This window comes from Euprymna scolopes, chromosome 16 (genome assembly GCF_053919585.1).
Source record: "Euprymna scolopes isolate OS-2025 chromosome 16, ASM5391958v1, whole genome shotgun sequence".
NCBI classification, from domain to species: domain Eukaryota; kingdom Metazoa; phylum Mollusca; class Cephalopoda; order Sepiida; family Sepiolidae; genus Euprymna; species Euprymna scolopes.
The window spans coordinates 113,032,653-113,052,846 of record NC_136497.1 but is presented as its reverse complement, the minus strand read 5'-3'; the positions used below and the strand labels follow the sequence as shown (position 1 = coordinate 113,052,846).

Sequence of the window (20,194 nt, the reverse complement as noted above, 5' to 3'; positions counted from 1 at the left end):
AAAATTAATCTACAAAATATACACCTGTAAAATTTATCTACAAAATATACACCTATAAAATTAATCTCCAAAATATACACCTATAAAATTAATCTACAAAACATACACATGTAAAATTAATCTACAAAATATACACCTATAAAATTAATCTCCAAAATATACACCTATAAAATTAATCTACAAAATATACATCTATAAAATTAATCTCCAAATTATACACCTATAAAATTAATCTACAAAATATACACCTGTAAAATTTATCTACAAAATATACACCTATAAAATTAATCTCCAAAATATACACCTATAAAATTAATCTACAAAATATACACCTGTAAAATTAATCTACAAAATATACACCTATAAAATTTATCTACAAAATATACACCTATAAAATTTATCTACAAAACATACATCTATAAAATTAATCTCCAAAATATACACCTATAAAATTAATCTACAAAATATACACCTATAAAATTAATCTACAAAATATACACCTATAAAATTAATCTACAAAATATACACCTATAAAATTTATCTACAAAACATACACATGTAAAATTAATCTCCAAAATAGACATCTATAAAATTAATCTACAAAACATACACCTGTAAAATTTATCTCCAAAACATACATCTATAAAATTAATCTACAAAATATACATCTATAAAATTAATCTACAAAATATACAACTGTAAAATTAATCTCCAAAATATACATCTATAAAATTAATCTCCAAAACATACATCTATAAAATTAATCTCCAAAATATACACCTATAAAATTAATCTACAAAATATACACCTATAAAATTTATCTACAAAATATACATCTATAAAATTAATCTCCAAAACATACATCTATAAAATTAATCTCCAAAATATACACCTATAAAATTAATCTACAAAACATACACCTATAAAATTAATCTACAAAACATACACCTGTAAAATTAATCTCCAAAATATACATCTATAAAATTAATCTACAAAACATACACCTGTAAAATTAATCTACAAAACATACACCTATAAAATTAATCTACAAAACATACACCTGTAAAATTAATCTCCAAAATATACATCTATAAAATTTATCTACAAAACATACACCTGTAAAATTAATCTCCAAAATATACATCTATAAAATTAATCTACAAAACATACATCTGTAAATTTAATCTACAAAATATGCACCTGTAAAATTAATCTACAAAATATACACCTATAAAATTTATCTACAAAACATACACATGTAAAATTAATCTACAAAATATACACCTATAAAATTAATCTCCAAAATATACACCTATAAAACTAATCTCAAAAATATACACCTATAAAATTAATCTACAAAATATACACCTATAAAATTAATCTACAAAATATACACCTATAAAATTAATCTACAAAATATACACCTATAAAATTTATCTACAAAATATACACCTATAAAATTTATCTACAAAACATACACATGTAAAATTAATCTACAAAATATACACCTATAAAATTAATCTCCAAAATATACACCTATAAAATTAATCTCCAAAATATACACCTATAAAATTAATCTACAAAATATACACCTATAAAATTAATCTACAAAATATACACCTATAAAATTTATCTACAAAACATACACATGTAAAATTAATCTACAAAATATACACCTATAAAATTAATCTACAAAATATACACCTATAAAATTAATCTACAAAATATACATCTATAAAATTAATCTCCAAAATATACACCTATAAAATTAATCTCCAAAATATACACCTATAAAATTAATCTACAAAATATACACCTATAAAATTAATCTACAAAATATACACCTATAAAATTTATCTACAAAACATACACATGTAAAATTAATCTACAAAATATACACCTATAAAATTAATCTCCAAAATATACACCTATAAAATTAATCTACAAAATATACATCTATAAAATTAATCTCCAAAATATACACCTATAAAATTAATCTACAAAATATACATCTATAAAATTAATCTACAAAATATACATCTATAAAATTAATCTCCAAAATATACATCTATAAAATTAATCTACAAAATATACATCTATAAAATTAATCTCCAAAATATACACCTATAAAATTAATCTACAAAATATACACCTGTAAAATTAATCTATAAAATATACATCTATAAAATTAATCTCCAAAATATACACCTATAAAATTAATCTACAAAATATACATCTATAAAATTAATCTACAAAATATACACCTATAAAATTAATCTCCAAAATATACACCTATAAAATTAATCTACAAAATATACATCTATAAAATTAATCTCCAAAATATACACCTATAAAATTAATCTACAAAATATACATCTATAAAATTAATCTCCAAAATATACATCTATAAAATTAATCTACAAAATATACATCTATAAAATTAATCTCCAAAATATACACCTATAAAATTAATCTCCAAAATATACACCTATAAAATTAATCTCCAAAATATACACCTATAAAATTAATCTACAAAATATACATCTATAAAATTAATCTCCAAAATATACATCTATAAAATTAATCTACAAAATATACATCTATAAAATTAATCTCCAAAATATACATCTATAAAATTAATCTACAAAACATACACCTATAAAATTAATCTACAAAATATACATCTATAAAATTAATCTCCAAAATATACATCTATAAAATTAATCTCCAAAATATACATCTATAAAATTAATCTCCAAAATATACATCTATAAAATTAATCTCCAAAATATACATCTATAAAATTAATCTACAAAATATACATCTATAAAATTAATCTCCAAAATATACATCTATAAAATTAATCTACAAAATATACATCTATAAAATTAATCTCCAAAATATACACCTATAAAATTAATCTACAAAATATACATCTATAAAATTAATCTACAAAATATACATCTATAAAATTAATCTCCAAAATATACACCTATAAAATTAATCTACAAAATATACACCTGTAAAATTAATCTACAAAATATACACCTGTAAAATTAATCTACAAAATATACACCTGTAAAATTAATCTACAAAATATACACATGTAAAATTAATCTACAAAATATACACCTGTAAAATTAATCTACAAAATATACACCTATAAAATTAATCTACAAAATATACACCTGTAAAATTAATCTACAAAATATACAACTATAAAATTAATCTACAAAACATACACCTATAAAATTAATCTCCAAAATATACACCTATAAAATTAATCTACAAAATATACACATGTAAAATTAATCTACAAAATATACACCTATAAAATTTATCTACAAAACATACACCTATAAAATTAATCTCCAAAATATACACCTATAAAATTAATCTACAAAACATATAAGTGTAAATTTAATCTACAAAATATGCACCTGTAAAATTAGTCTACAAATCAAACCGTATAATCTATAGGAAGTCCAATTCGAATGTATCACCTTTAACAGTGTTCTCTTTTCCAGTAATCCCACCGTGAATCAATATTTTGTCACCATAGCAACAACAAACATGGCCAGCACGAGCAACAGAACTAGTACCAATTTTGAAGAATTCTATTACTTTCTTTGTACATAAAACATACATTTCCCCAACCGGCTGTCGGTGTTTCCCATCAAATGTTTCTCCCCCGTGAACTACAATAAATCCATAGCCTCCAATAGCAACATGATTTTTTCGTCCACTTGGCATTTTGCTGAGACGAGAAAGCTTTTCGCAGATCAACTTCAATTTCTGAGCTACGTCTTTTGATATTTCGGATGGTGCACAAATACTGTCCATTGTTTCAACAAATTTATCATCTCGTCCACCAATCAAGTAGATAGAGTTACCTGACCCGGAACAAGAGTGGCCAGACCGAGAATCAATGTCCTTACTTAGGACTGTGTACAGCCATTTTCCTTGGGAAATGTCTCCCGTCAACATATGTCCACTACTGTGTTTGCGATGAGTATGGAGACTTCCTTCACGGCCAATCACTAAAATTCTTCCGCCTGTACAAACGATTGCAGAATGAGAGCTTAATCCTGCATCTTTTGGATAGCCGGAGGTTTCTAGTTGTTTCCACTTGGAAGTTTCTGTATCGAAGCAATGTAAACTGGACGTCCGCGATCTTCCATCCCATCCTCCAATTAGTAGAACATATCGATCTTGCCACGCAACAGAAGAATGATGGCTCAAGCAGGGACTGCCTTCCGCGTGGGATTCATTCCATATTCCAGTCTGCAAATCCAACCAATATAAATTATTAACCGGCATTTTACTTTGAACATTGGTTAAACCGCCATGAATGTATAATCTGTGTCTTATGATGCAAGCAACATGGAAGACTGCACATGGCCCAACACTAACCAGCAACTTCCAGTCAGCAGCCAATGGTGTCTCGTTGGTCATTTCGGTTTAAGATTTAGATCTGGTATATGAAGAAAGAAAAAATAATAATAATTTAATGAAAGCGGGAGAGAGAGAAAATGAATAAAGATTTTTTTCATTTATTTAAATATATAAAAGTCAATGTTTCAAAATGTTTATAATGACGATTGATAATTTGGATTATTCAGACTTTTCAGATGTTATTCTCATGTTTTGGTCGATGTAACATCTGACCTTTTTTAAGTGCATCTCGTCGAAATTCCTTACAACTTCCCGAGTTCAACATAATGATTCACAAATTTTTCAAGACACACTTAAAAAAGTATGAATGCTAACTTTGAACGAAACCAATGTTTCGTCCGAATTTAACATTCGTTTTTTTTAATTAGAACAATATCCAAAATGAGAAGAGTATTAAAAATAATTCAAATCAATGTTTGTATCATGAAAATCGATATTAAAGTTCGACATGATCGAAATTTTCCTTGGATTCCATTTATCAATTCAATCCATAAAATAACTGAAATATAAAAATCTAAAAAAATATCACTTTTAAATATATTTTTCTTCATGTCATAACACAAAACTAAAAGAATATTTCAGTGAATAATTTATAAAAAAAGTTATTTCAGTGAATAATGTATAATAATGTTATTTACGTGAATAATGTATAAATAATGTTATTTCAGTGAATAATGTATAAAAAATGTTATTTCAGTGAATAATGTATAAAAATGTTATTTCAGTGAATAATGTATAAAAAAGTAATTTCAGTGAATAATGTATAAAAAAGTAATTTCAGTCAATAATGTATAAAAAAGTTATTTCAGCGAATAATGTATAAAAAAGTTATTTCAGTCAATAATGTATAAAAAAGTTATTTCAGTCAATAATGTATAAAAAGTAATTTCAGCGAATAATGTATAAAAAAGTTATTTCAGTGAATAATGTATAAAAATGTTATTTCAGTGAATAATGTATAAAAATGTTATTTCAGTGAATAATGTATAAAGAATGTTATTTCAGTGAATAATGTATAAAAAAGTTATTTCAGTGAATAATGTATAAAAAAGTAATTTCAGTGAATAATGTATAAAAAATGTTATTTCAGTGAATAATGTATAAAAAAGTAATTTCAGTGAATAATGTATGAAAAAGTAATTTCAGTCAATAATGTATAAAAAAGTTATTTCAGTGACTACTGTATAAAAAAGTTATTTCAGCGAATAATGTATAAACAAGTTATTTCAGTGACTAATGTATAAAAAGTGATTTCAGCGAATAATGTATAAAAAAGTTATTTCAGTGAATAATGTATAAAAATGTTATTTCAGTGAATAATGTATAAAAATGTTATTTCAGTGAATAATGTATAAAAATGTTATTTCAGTGAATAATGTATAAAGAATGTTATTTCAGTGAATAATGTATAAAAAAGTTATTTCAGTGAATAATGTATAAAAAAGTAATTTCAGTGAATAATGTATAAAAAATGTTATTTCAGTGAATAATGTATAAAAAAGTAATTTCAGTGAATAATGTATGAAAAAGTAATTTCAGTCAATAATGTATAAAAAAGTTATTTCAGTGACTAATGTATAAAAAAGTTATTTCAGCGAATAATGTATAAACAAGTTATTTCAGTGACTAATGTATAAAAAAGTTATTTCAGCGAATAATGTATAAAAAAGTTATTTCAGTCAATAATGTATAAAAAAATGTTATTTCAGTGAATAATGTATAAAAAAGTTATTTCAGTGAATAATGTATAAAAAAAAGTAATTTCGGTGAATAATGTATAAAAAATGTTATTTCAGTGAATAATCTATTAAAAAATGTTATTTCAGTGATTAATGTATAAAAAATGTTATTTCAGTGAATAATGTATAAAAAAGTTATTTCAGTGAATAATGTATAAAAAAAGTTATTTCAGTGAATAATGTATAAAAAGGTATTTCAGTGAATAATGTATAAAAAAGGTATTTCAGTGAATAATGTATAAAAAATGTTATTTCAGTGAATAATGTATAAAAAAAAGTTATTTCAGTCAATAATGTATAAAAAGTGATTTCAGCGAATAATGTATAAAAAAGTTATTTCAGTGAATAATGTATAAAAATGTTATTTCAGTGAATAATGTATAAAAAATGTTATTTCGGTGAATAATGTATAAAAAAATGTTATTTCAGTGATTAATGTATAAAAAATGTTATTTCAGTGAATAATGTATAAAAAAGTTATTTCAGTGAATAATGTATAAAAAGTTATTTCAGTGAATAATGTATAAAAAGTTATTTCAGTGAATAATGTATAAAAAATGTTATTTCAGTGAATAATGTATAAAACAATGTTATTTCAGTGAATAATGTATAAAAAAATGTTATTTCGGTGAATAATGTATAAAAATAATAAAAATAAGTTATTTCAGTAAATAATGCATGAAAAAGCTATTCTGGCAGACACCTTATGCATATGCAAATGGTCATGAATGATAGTTTCCACAGACCCTGTACTAATCTTGACATTTTGGGCTATTTGGTGAATAGTAATGCGCCGATCAAAATGGCAGCCTCAACTTGACGGACAGATGCTTCATCAATGGCAGAAGTGGGGGGACCAGGTCTGGGAGCTGTTTTCCTCTATAAAACAACCAAACTAAACACCATGAATAAATATTTAAAGATATAAAAAAAACTTGAAGTATAAAACTTTTTCAAAAATTACTGCATTCGACGTTAAATAACCCCAAAATATCTTGATATGCCATTAAACAAAACAACTCAACCCATCAAAATAAAATTGATGATAGGGATTTAGCAGAGAAGCCAACAAACGAATAAAGGAGGGGGGGGCAAAAATGTAAACACACAATAAATAAATGCTACCATAGCCAATAAGAGTTATATTTGTACCTAACTGGCATATTTTTATTTTTTATTTATTTATTTGTGTGTGTGTGTGTGTGTGTGTGTGTGTGTGTGTGTGTGTGTGTGTGTGTGTGTGTTTTAAAGTAGTTTTAAATGCTGTTTTGTGCAAGCGACTCTATAAGTCACTCTGCCTTTTTGGTTAAGATCAAAGGTCTATTGTTAATAGATGCTGTTCTTAGGTTTTTAGGCTTTTCTTGGCCTTTTGGCCATGTGTCTACGTTTTTTGTTCATTGTTGATTTTCAATGTATTTTTAACATGAATAAAGGATTTAATATCTCAAAGTGTAGTATCTGTTCCGGCAGATGCTGCAAGCTATGACTAGCTATGACTAGCAAAGACCAGATGTGGGGGCAACCCCACATGCCTGACCATTAACCAGCTCCCATTTCCCACCTCTCGGGAGCTGGTCCCCTTTTTCCCTTCCCCCTTCCTTCACTCCTCACATTAAAAATTGGCCTTGTGCCTAATTTGCTCGGTGGGGGAGCAAATAAATACCATCTGTTCCGGTAGATACTGCAAGCAAAGACCATATGTGGGGGCGACCCCACATATAAGACCTTGGTCAATGTAGGGGCAACCCTTCATACCAATTGTCACTATCCAGCTCTCCTACTCCCCGGGGAGTTGGTCCCCATTTCCCCTACACTCCTCACATTAAAAATCGGCCTTGTGCCTAATTTGCTCGGTGAGGGAGCAAGTAAATACCCTTTTCTTGGCCTTTTGGCCAAGATCACAGTGTAGTATCTGTTCTTACTACATGCTGTACTTATTGTGATATAAAGTGGGGGATCACTTTTCTTTATTAATTTAATGGAAAATGATCACCCACTTTACAACCAGTCAGTCTCAAAGCCATTCAAGTCATTCTCCAGATCATTCAAGTTGTTTTTGAAGGATTCCAGTTATTAGTTAAGCATTGAATAATTCTTAAGGTCATTCAATTCATCCTTAAGTTCATTAAAGTCATTCTAAGTCATTTACTTTTTATTTATTTAAGTCATTTCAGCCCATTTTTCGGTCATTTTAGTTTATCTTTAAGAATTCCATGTCAATCCTACATTCACGTATTCATTCATTACACGAGAGCACACGACTAATGGCTATCGGCCTTGTTTTAATCTCAAATATTCGTTTTTTTACGAGCGGTTTTGCAAACAAGATGAAGACTTTAGGCCGCCATCTTGTTTAAAAAACAAATATTTGAGATTAAAAAATAGCATTTAAAACTACTGTAAACCACAAAAATAAGCTAGGTATGTACAAAAGTAACTTTTATTTGCTATAACAGCATTTATTTATTGTATTTTTTATTTTTTTATTTTATTTTTTTGTTGGCTTCTCTGCAAAATCCTCATTTGTAAAAATAATTTTCAGTATTATTTGTGATGAACTTTGCTCATCAAAATAAATAAACTTCCTTCATTCTAGAAGGATTTATTCTTATGTGAAAGAAAAAAAACAAATTCTGGGTTTGTGTTACTATACACATAGATTCGAAAAAGTGGTCAAAAACCAAATATATAACAAATAAATGCTATCGAAGGCAAGATAAATTACTCTTCTACCTATCTGGAAAAGTGTTTAGTAGTTTTACTCACTTTAAAACGTATAATCGGTTCGAAAATCATACATTATTTATCCGTATATGTGAAAAAGACAAATGGCAGCGAACCCTTAGTTGAATACGTTAAGTAAGGAAAAATGAGTTCAAACTAAAAAATTATACAAAATGCTGTTATATGTTAATGCAACATAGGCTGACATATATTAAATCGGTTTCTAATAGCATTTTGTATAATTTTTTAGTTTGAACTCATTTTCCCAAACTTAACGTATTCAACTAAGAACTTGCCGCCATTTGTCTTTTTCAAATATATCGATAAACACTGTATGCTTTTCAAACCGATTACACGTTTCAAAGTGATTAAAATCACTAAAAACTTTTCCAGATAGGTAGAAGAGTAACTTATATTGCTTTTGATAAGATTTATTTGTTAGACATTTGTTTTCTGACAACTGTGTATAGTAAATAGTAAATAGTAAATGTGTATAGTAAAACAAACCCCGTGGCTTGCTTTAAAATAAATTAAAACATGTAAATAAATACAAAAGGAGGCGGGGGAGGGGTACTTACATTTCCCTCATTTTTGTTTTGTTTTTTCTTCTTTTGAAGAGGTAGTGAGGCAGTTATATGTAGGTGTATCAAATCTAACCCTAACACGAAAGTAAAATTAATCTGTAGCCGAAAGTGAAGATCGATTTTTTTTTTCTAAAACCGAGCACATTTCAGAAATTTATTCAAAGAAAGTTTAAAAGAAAATTGATTACAGGTCTTCATTTACTTGGCAAGAAAGTGGGCGCTCATTTTACATTAAATTTATTATTGGAAAGTGATTTTTAATCTAAAATCTAAAATATTTATTTTTTATGCTCTTTTCCGACTGTTTACATGTAATCGCCAAAAAAGTAGAATCTCATTTTTATTTGGATCAGGACAGAAAGCTTTGATGGATGTGATAGTGAATAAATACTGATACTTTTTTGTTGTTTGAGATTGCTTCTACAATATATTAGAATTCCATAGCGCTTTTAATGACCTAAAAACTATCAATGGTCAAATTATGAATATATTCAGGGATGCATATAGTGCACATCAAGTACTTGAGGATGCAAATCACTAGAATGTTACTCTATAGAAAGCGTCTATATCTTAAGCCGCAGGTAATTTGTTTGACATCATGTTGATTACATTTGTTTGACATCATGTTGATTACATGTGCTGTGTCTCATCCAAAATGATTTTGGGATACATACAAAAAAGGCATTTAGTAAAGAAGGAATCCTGATTGATGTCAGTGTCCCTTACGTAGGTTAATTAATAACTTTTGTTAGTTAATTATAAAGTAAAAAAAGAAAAGGTACCTTTCTTCCTTAAGTTACTTCATACAGGAAGTTATATCAACGGTTGACAAAAGAAAACAAATTAATTAACACTTAACATTTTCTTAGCCTTTATACACACAGATGCAGAAACGCACACCTGTTTATTCACATGGTTACAAAGAGAAACCTACGTAATACATGTGTTTTTATATAATATTTTTATATAATCAAAGGGCAGATAGCTTCAAGTTACCCAATGCTTAAAGCACGCATCATCACAAATCAGACAAGGGGAGGCAACTCCTTACATGGTTCAATGGACAAAACTCGTTTAATCTACACAGTATTAAAAACATGACTGCAGTTAAAAACTATCTCACATTGACAACTCCAACATCTTATGATGCTTGCTTAAATAGAGCAGAAATGAAGGAGATAACGAAATACTAAGGTTTGGAATTTTAGGAAGGTCTTCATTGTTCCAGTAATTATAGGAGCAATTGCTCTTGACATATCAAAGGCCTTCGACAAGGTATGGCATAAGGGCCTACTTCACAAGATTTCCAGCTACGGTATAACTGGAAATGTTTTCTCAATCATTAAATCATTTCTCTCCGATAGGCTCATAAGAGTAGTGGTCGATGGACAAAAATCAGAGGCCTGTAGTAGTAATGCTGGAGTCCCTCAAGGGTCAATCCTGGGCCCAACTCTCTTCCTGATCTACATCAATGACCTCCCTAAACACATACTTAAATCATTCGTTGACATCTATGCTGATGACACGACCATCTATGGCAACACATCAAAGGCTGTAAATGACAAAGTTCTCTCTGATTCTCTCTCCTCTGATCTCGAGCGCGTGGTTTATTGGGGGAAGTCGTGGCTGGTTACCTTTAATGCATTTAAAACCAAAGTCCTATCTTTACATCAGCAACGCTCTGATCCTCATCTGGCATCAATTGAAATGGATGGCTCTCGTCTGGGAGAAGCCCCGTGTTTTGACAAGCTTCTGGGTTTGACCTTTACTCCTGATCTGAAATGGAACACGTACATCAAGTCTGTTGCCAAGGTCACTGGAAAGATGGTGGGATCCTTCTACCGCTCTAGAAGATATCTCACTACTGATGCAATTCTCTATCTATATAAAAGCCAAGTGTGTCCAAGGATGGAATACTGCTGCCATGTCTGGGCAGGAGCTGCTAAAAACAGCCTATCCTGGCTTGACAGAGTACAAAATAGACTTTGTGGCTTAGTGGGGGATGCCCTTTTCTCTACCCTGCAACCTCTCTCCCACAAAAGAGACGTTGCGAGCCTATCCTTGTTTTATCGTTATTTTTATGGCAGGTGCTTGTCTGAACTCCAATCTCTGGTCCCCCCCCCTCGCCAATCTTTCACGAAAAACACCCGTCTAACTGAATCTACTGTGAAAAATTTCCCCCACTCTTTATCTGTGCCTAAATCAAAACGTGGATTCCATGAACAAAGCTTCTTTCTTAGAACTGCACGCCTGTGGAACTCTGTTCCGTCTGCCTGCTTCCCACCTGACTACAACTTGGATGTCTTCAAGTCCAACGTTAACAAATTCCTAATGAATCCGGCCCCTTAAGTAAACACTTCATCAAATCTCCACACTAACGTACTGTACTTGCAATAACCCTTATCCCTGAGTGGCTTCCGGGCCTTGATAAGTGGTGACCACCGTGTAAAAAAAAGAAAAAAAAAACGAACTAATGAAAAATAATTTTAAAAACTACCAGGTAAACATACTCGGTGAACCAAGTGCAAGAGATATACAAACAAATTGCTCTTAAAGGGACGATTAGAATCCTAAAAAAAAAATCCCTCAGCAAACAAAAAAGATAAGAAAAGGAATTACAGTTAATTTCTTAGGGTTGAACATTTTCAGACAACATCGTCAATATGGTTGTGGTTCATATTGAAGATATGACTTATAAAATGAATGGTAAAACAGTTACAATTTGGTTGTTTTGCCTTATGGCATATCAACATTTTGGGGGTTATTTAATGCCGAATCCAGTAATTTTAGAAAAAGGTTTTATGTGTGGTGGTGGCGGTGGTTCTTTTTTTCTTCTTTTTCAAGCATACAAACGTCGGTAGCGGCCCTTTGAAATTAATATTTAGTCATTGGAAAGGTAGTATTGCTTTAAGAAGTGTCCTCTGCTTACTATTAATAAATTTAGGTTTTAGATACTGGCAGAAAGTGCCTGAATCAGTTACTCTTTTTATTTGTTCTAAAGACATTGGGAGATTTCTTGCTCTAGTACAGTGGCAGAAGCATGTAATATCAGAATGGCATGGTTGAATGATCAAATTATGAAGATCTTCCAAAGAGTGAGTGAGGGTAGAAATATGAAAGAAAAAAAGGTATCTGCGGTTGCATTTTCAGTTCCAGGCCAACAAACATTACTAAATTTAAACTGGGAAAGTTCAGTACGACAACGGCATATTTGGTCATTCTTCATTTTTGTTTTTATAGAGTTATCAAAAATAAAGCTGATGCTTTTTTGATCTGTTATGGCGTTGAAATGCCTGCCAAGTAGGAAGTGGTGCCATTTTCGGAGCGCTTCAACTATAGCAGCAGCTTCTTTTTTGACTACAGGATGCAGCTTACAGTTCTTAAGAAAAATATGACTAGTCGGCCTTGTTGATTTAGAGTAGCTGTTATGCATTTCTTTTTTTTTTTTTTTTACAAAGAAGTCACCACTTATCAAGGTCAGTGGCCACTTGACGATAAAGGTTAATGAATGTACAGAAGTCAATTGGAACATGTCATAATAATCGTTAGTAATGGAAATTTGGTAAATTGTATTACTTAAGAGGATGTTTCATGAAGAAACTTGTTTATGTTAGACTTGAAGACGACCATATTGTAGTCAGTTGGAAAGCAGAAAAACGGAACAGAGTTCCACAGGTGTGCGGTTTGAAGCTTTATTCATGGAATCTACGTTTAGGTTTAGGCACAGAGAAAGAGTGGATTTCCTCCTAGATATAAAATAGTGGGTGCAGGAGTAGCAGTGTCAGAAATTTCGTGAAAATAGTGAATAATTCCACCCCATCTTTCCAAGCTTATAACTCCTCGAAAAATGTAATTCAAGCCCTAATTTTTTTTTCAATTAAAGGAGCAAGGACCAAGGTTTTATTAAAAAACAAAAACAAAAAAAAACGTTTTTTTTTAAAAAAAAGGTTTTAAACTTCGGACTTTACAGGTAAATTTCTAAAAAAGCGATTTTTTTTTGTTTTAAATTTGAATATATTATTTATTGACCTTTTCTCTTCAATTTGTGATATATAAAACTCCCCGACATAATTAATTATTTACTTTTTAATAGACATTTCAAAATGAGAGGCGTGAATTATTCGACCCCCTGTCTTTCCAAGCTTATAACTCCTCGAAAAATGTAATTCAAGCCCTAATTATTTTTTCAATTAAAGGAGCAAGGACCAAGGTTTCATTAAAAAAAAAAAAAAGACAAAAAAAAAGACAAAAAAACAATGTGTTCTTATAAAATAAGGTTTTAAACTTCGGACTTTACAGGTAAATTTCTAAAAAAGCGATTTTTTTTTTGTTTTAAATTTGAATATATTATTTATTGACCTTTTCTCTTCAATTTGTGATATATAAAACTCCCCGACATAAATTAATTATTTACTTTTTAATAGACATTTCAAAATGGGTGACACTTGGGGGGGGGGGCGTGAATTTAAAAAAAACGTTTGTCTAAAATATTATATTCGGTTTATTGGAAAGAACATAAAATTTCACATTGACCCTGAAAATATCGTAAAAATAGAATCAATAGAAAAATTTTGATAGATTTTTAAAGTTTAAAAATTGAAAAATATTGAGTTCGGAAAATTCATTACTGTTTTAAAAAAAAAAAAAATATTTCTATTACTTTTAAAACAACTGTAATAGTTTATTTTGGAAGTATAATCCATAAAGAAATAAATAACCCACTTTTAACAGAGAAATTACGAGATTTTTATATTGTATTCGCAGTTTCGTGTTAGGGGTGTCAAAAATTCCTACAAAAATTCTGATACTAGGAGGTGATAATTTTATCATCAGATAAGCTATAACGTCAATTACAAAGACATGACAAAGCATAGCTTACTTATCTGATAAAAAGTAGGGCAGTTTTACATGAGGCGAGAATTATGACTGAAGGAAATAAGAAAGAAAGAAAAATATGAGGAAGAGATAATATCTAGAATATTTATAAATTATGAGTGGGAGGCAGTCATATTCTTTGAAAGCATTATTTCGTAAAGTTAAAAATGAAAACTTAAGAAAATTAATAAATACTGTAAAGTCTTTATTTTTTTGTTTAAATGAAAAATGGAAATCATTTTTTTTCTGAAACGTTCAGTAGAATCCACCCTAATCATAGAAGATTTTGTAGTGATTGTGTGTGTGTGTGTGTGTGTGTGTGTGTGTGTGTGTGTGTGTGTGCGTACGTACGTGTGTGCGTACGTGCATGTGCGTGTGTACTTGCGTGTGCGCGTGCGTGCGTGCGTGCGCGTGTGTGTGTGTGTGTGTGTGTGTGTCTGTGTTTTCTCTCAATTTGTTGATGACAGGTGAGTGTTCCTAAAAGAGAAAACTAAAAATCCAATCTTGTTAATAATTGTATCCTTTGAAAAAATAATGAGTTTATAATATTATTCCGTTTTTTTTTTAAGTTTTTATTTTTAATCTATACATATGAACACACATACACCTGTTCTAGTGATATGTAAAATTATTTTCCTGGACAGACAGGTTTCGCACCTCTTTTGTGTCTCATTATGAAGTTTAAAATAAACATTTAATGATACTAAACATTATGTCTAGAATCTTTATTCTAATTTTGATCAAAATCAATAATATGATTTTCATCCAAAAATTCTAAAATTTAAGGAATTTTAATAAGAAATTGAAATTCGGTGAATCTTGCTTTATTGGTGTCTATTTAATATGGATCAAAATCTAATACAAATTTGAAACAAGAAAATTTTTTAACAGGAACTTGTGCCAATATTATTCCCCTTAAAAACCATTTAGAAATAATCCAGAAAAAAACTGACATTTATTAATTGATGTCTAATATCTATTGTTCAAAATCCACATAAATTGGAAGTACATATCTGAATTGTAAAGAAAGAGCTTCCATTTTAACCATTTTTGCATAAATTAAGCTCAACATAACCCATATTACACACCCTTTTAGCTTCTCTCTGTTTCGATACCCTTTTGAAATATATCTGATGTTTTTTCTTTACCAACGATGTTGTCGATGTTTTTTTTTGGATATTTACTCCATTAATAAAGCCAAAGGAAAGACAACTAAATTGGTATAATTTCCCACATACCTCAAAAGCAGTCTATTTATGATCATCGTGATTTGGATCTGGTGATAAGCAGACTGGAGATCCAGTGTAATAAAGATGATGTGCTTGGTTTTTACAATGCTAGGCACAGGATCTGTGGATCTGTCTGTCTGTGTATCTGTGTGTCTGTCTGTGTACATTTCCCTACGCAATAACTCTGTCAATTTTAAATCTACAGACTCAAATTTTGATATACAGGGTACTGAGATTTGGGAAAATCGATGTGATCGGTTTCCGGCCAGAAATTTGGTTGTTAAGGGGTCAAAGTTCAACGATTTGACCTTTGAGAACTCTACCAAACTCCTCCGACAATTTTGGGTCTAAACACTTGAAAGTTTAGATATAGGTTCCTTGGACATGGATCTAACTTAATAACTTGATTTGAGCCCAAAACAATAAATGTTAAGGAGTCATAATAGGGGTCAAATTAAAAAAATTGACCGTTTTTTTTTGTTTGTTTTGTTTCTTTATATATATATATATATATATATATATATATATATATATATATATATATATATAAGTTAATTTAGTATCCAACCAAATGGCTACATATAGGCATACATGTTTCGGCGAAAACCCGGCAAGGGAATCGCTTCGTCAGGCCAAAGACATCTCTTGCTGTTTCAACTCAAAAATGTTTCGCCGAAACATGTATGCCTATATGTAGCCATTTGGTTGGATACTAAATTAACTTATTTTGGCTCTGTCTAAACATTGAGCACTCTTTTGGTAGACACACTTAATAATTACTACCAATACAATATATATATATATATATATATATATATATATATATATATATATATATATATATATATTATGAAATGCGTCCATGAATCACTCTAAGAAACTGTCTGTCAATCTGTCATTCCATCCATTGGTTTGTCAGGTTTGAAATAACTAAATACATGGTAAATCACTGGCAGTTAATGTAAAATGTTTGATGGGTCACGTAAGAATTGGCTTACAATAGAAAAGAAAAATATCACTCTATGCAAAAATAGTGAAATTTTTATTCAATTTCCAAAAAGACATTCTCGTCTGTTACAACAATTAAAACTTTGTACCAGCCTCGACTTGAAATGTAGTGACGTCATAAAAATTTAAAAAACTCAGGAACAAATATCAAAAAAATATGTGAATAAACTATAAATTTTCAATTTCAGCATCAATCATCATCATCATCGAATTACCATCATCATCATGGTCATTATAATCGTCGTCAATTAAACATCCGTTTTCCATGCTGTCATGCAACTGGAAACCTTCAGAAAATTATTTCTGGCCAGGTTTTCATTTATTCCTCCTTTTCTCATCTTCTTTTTTTTCACTACCTTCTACATTTTTCTTGGCTTTTCCCCTGCCAATTGAACCATCTATTAACTCAAGAACTCTTATTCATTCTTTCAATATGGCCATACCATCAAAGTCTCCTGTTCTGCACACATTTTCCTATAGTCCAAATTTATTCTCCCATTGAACTCATCAGAACTAAGCCCGTCTTTGAGACTCACATTACACACCTATCATTTCTTTTTAAACTACTAACACATCAAAATGCTTTTTATAGTCATAAATTATGTAGTTTTTGTTACAAACAAGCAAATAAAACTTTCTTTTGATAATTAGAATGTTTTATTTTTGCAAGTAAATTGTATTTTATAATTGTAACATGATTGGCTAGCGTCCACTTTAAATCCTGTGTAAATGGAAAAAAATGTCAGAACTCTTTTTCATAAATTTGTACCAACTCCTCTTAACTTAAACCATTATTCACACACAACACCAACTCTAAATGTTTATGCTCTCTATCAGTTCTCAAAAAGTCGACTGTCTGTTCTCTCTAATTCGTCCTTCTAATAGCCACTATTCCCCTCATATGCAAATTACTGTCACATATATATGAAAAACCCATCTATAAAATTAAGTTTTTATTTTCTTTTTCCTTTCCCAGATCCTATCATCTGACGGCCAAACAGAGGTGTAGTCACTTGTGTTAGTAATACCTTCTATTATACTCCCACTCCCGATAGTACTATCACACAAATGGTGGGAAGATGGTGATCATCTTCGACAGATATTCCTATGTAAGATTAGAGGGGTACCTTCCTCATTTCTATCCTTCTCACCATCACTGCTATTGCCATCTGCTGATTCCATCATCATATTTTTGGTTCTATAAGCAGCATTTCTAAGAGGCAGTAGAGTGTCAGGGTCATCCTCAAATGGTATGTTATCTTCCTCATCGTCCTCCGACGTGAAAGAGGTGCAACAAAGGTAGACACTATCAACCAACATAGTCGGACGACTTATTATTTCATCTATTTTTCCATTACTAAATCTGTTAGTGCACCAAACAGCTGAAGGTTTTATCCAAACACAGTCTCCCATTTTATATGCGGTGCCAACAACTCTAACCACTGATGGTGTAACATTTATACGCTGTTCGTAGCAGTAAATCCCATTGACTGACGCAGTTGATGGTGCTGCATCATCTTTGGGTGTCACATTATATCAGTATTCAGCTTCTGGAATTGAACACTGCATTCTGGCTGCAATTCTTTTGATGGTGCAGTGATATCACTCTGCTATACCGCTATCTTCTGGAAAATATGTACATTGGTAACACATTCTAACCACCTCCACCCATTCGTTTGTGAATTTCTGAAATTCTTAACATTCAAATGTACATGCATTATAAGTCAAAATTTCAAGCAGGGACCACATTCAAAACTGACGGATCTTAATTGATGGATAATGTCGTACATATCCTGTCATGTCAACAGACACCATATCTTAAAGTGAAGAAATATTTGCCATCATAATGGGTTACATCTATGCCTATCTGACACCAGTTGCCCTCCCCCTTGAGCTTTCCTTTTTGCCACCAGACCAGTTCAATTCCATTACACTTTGCACAAGTGTATGGCTGCCTTGATCGATGCCTTCATAGTTGCAGGGCACAATCTTTGGGCAAAATATGCTTTAGTATAATTTTCATATGAAAATCGGTGCAGGAGAGATAATTCTGCAGCACCTCTGTTCGTACTCTTATTGTTTCTTTTAATTTCAGGCATATTTTTCCAGGTCTAGTAGCTTGAAAGCAACACATATGGAATTATTAGGACATTTACGTTTATTGTGGTTCATTGGCATCATAAAAAAAAAATATGAATAATGGGGTGGCCAAACAAATTCGTTTGTCGACATTGAAAAATTTTGACATTTTCTTCACTTGAAGATAAACTACCTGTTGTGAAGGAACATAACTGGCTATACACCGGTTACAAACTGTATATATATATTGGACTGTTTGGCAGACAGCGGCAGACAGCGGCAGACAAGCAGTCGCAGTAAGACGGATAGTCTTACGTGTTGATTATCAGACTTTCTTCCCCATACTTGTTACTATGTACTTCTATTTACCTTAGGCGAGCAGCCTTACGTTTCTGTATTATAAATAAACCCCATTACACATACCACTCGGTGTAACTCACGTTTGTCTTTATTTCCTAAGTATTTAGGAATATAACAATGGCGACGAAAGGATGTTCTTTCTCTTAACAGAGATAAATTACCGTACCAAGGACTGTGTACAATGCAAGGATTTTTTGTTTTACGAAAAAAACAAACTACACAAGGATTTTTGACCACGTGCGTCAATGAATTTAAAAATTTTTCCTACCTAAAGTAGCGAAAAGTACGGATTTTTCTTCGTAAAGAACTCATAAGAAATTATAGAAACATGTTCAAGGTAAAGTGGAATTTATATTTATTTTGACAAGTAAAAAAAAAAAAAAAAAAAATGGTCGCAAGTTGAATTCGAAACTACACTAAAGGATTACGAGTTTCGAAAGAAAAAATATAAATACAACGACTATTGTACCATTTTATGCCACGTGGGAACGGCAGCCATATATTTTTTTTTTTTTTGGAAAATTAATTGTTTGTTATTGCCTTTATATAAATAATTGGAACTATTTGTCGTGGGAAGTAAGAAATATTTTGTGTATGAACTTACGTTGTTGAAAAAAAAAAAAAAAAAAAAAAAAAAAAAGAATTATTTTACAAAGCCTGTTGAATTACTATGGATGAACTTTGTTGAAACGTGTTGTGTCTGCATATTGCTACTAATTTACGATATACGTAAATTTACGATTTTTCTTTGGAATTATTGTGTAGAATTCGAAAAGACATTTTTGTACTAGAAGCTAACATGGAACAATTAGCAGAGTTAACTAAGGCTCTAGCCCTTAGCATCCAGGAACAGACAAAAATGACTCAACAATTTTTAGCGCAACAACAACAACAACAACAAATTCAACAACAACAGCTACAGCAACAGCTGCAACAACAACAAGAAAGAACACAAAAAACTTTAGAGGCACAACAAGAACAAACAAACATACTACAACGACAAATGTCGACACAGCAAAAGAATTTAGAAAAGCTAATTCTAACGTCGACCGGGAAGAAGACTAATTTTTCTGCCGAGGGTATTTCAAATTCACTAACGGAATTTCGTTACTCCCCGGATACTGGTGTTACTTTCCCTGCA

At 30.2% G+C, this 20,194-nt stretch overlaps 2 protein-coding genes and 1 pseudogene across 2 annotated transcripts in view; 2 read left to right on the top strand and 1 right to left on the bottom strand.

Moving 5' to 3' along the window:
• Positions 1-3,331: 3,331 nt before the first annotated feature.
• Positions 3,332-20,194, bottom strand: part of LOC145296057 (kelch domain-containing protein 9-like) — a 38,672-nt gene continuing 21,809 nt past the window's right edge. Inside the window, exon 2 of the mRNA XM_080142124.1 lies at positions 3,332-4,474. Within this exon, the coding sequence (XP_079998250.1) occupies positions 3,475-4,455 (981 nt within the window). The 5' untranslated portion in view covers positions 4,456-4,474 and the 3' untranslated portion in view covers positions 3,332-3,474. The remainder of the gene's footprint in view (positions 4,475-20,194) is intronic.
• On the top strand, positions 8,066-8,192 carry LOC145296407 (U2 spliceosomal RNA; annotated as a pseudogene).
• Positions 14,799-20,194, top strand: part of LOC145296056 (tubulin epsilon chain-like) — a 197,539-nt gene continuing 192,143 nt past the window's right edge. The window contains exon 1 of the mRNA XM_080142123.1: positions 14,799-14,844. Within this exon, the coding sequence (XP_079998249.1) occupies positions 14,838-14,844 (7 nt within the window). The 5' untranslated portion in view covers positions 14,799-14,837. The remainder of the gene's footprint in view (positions 14,845-20,194) is intronic.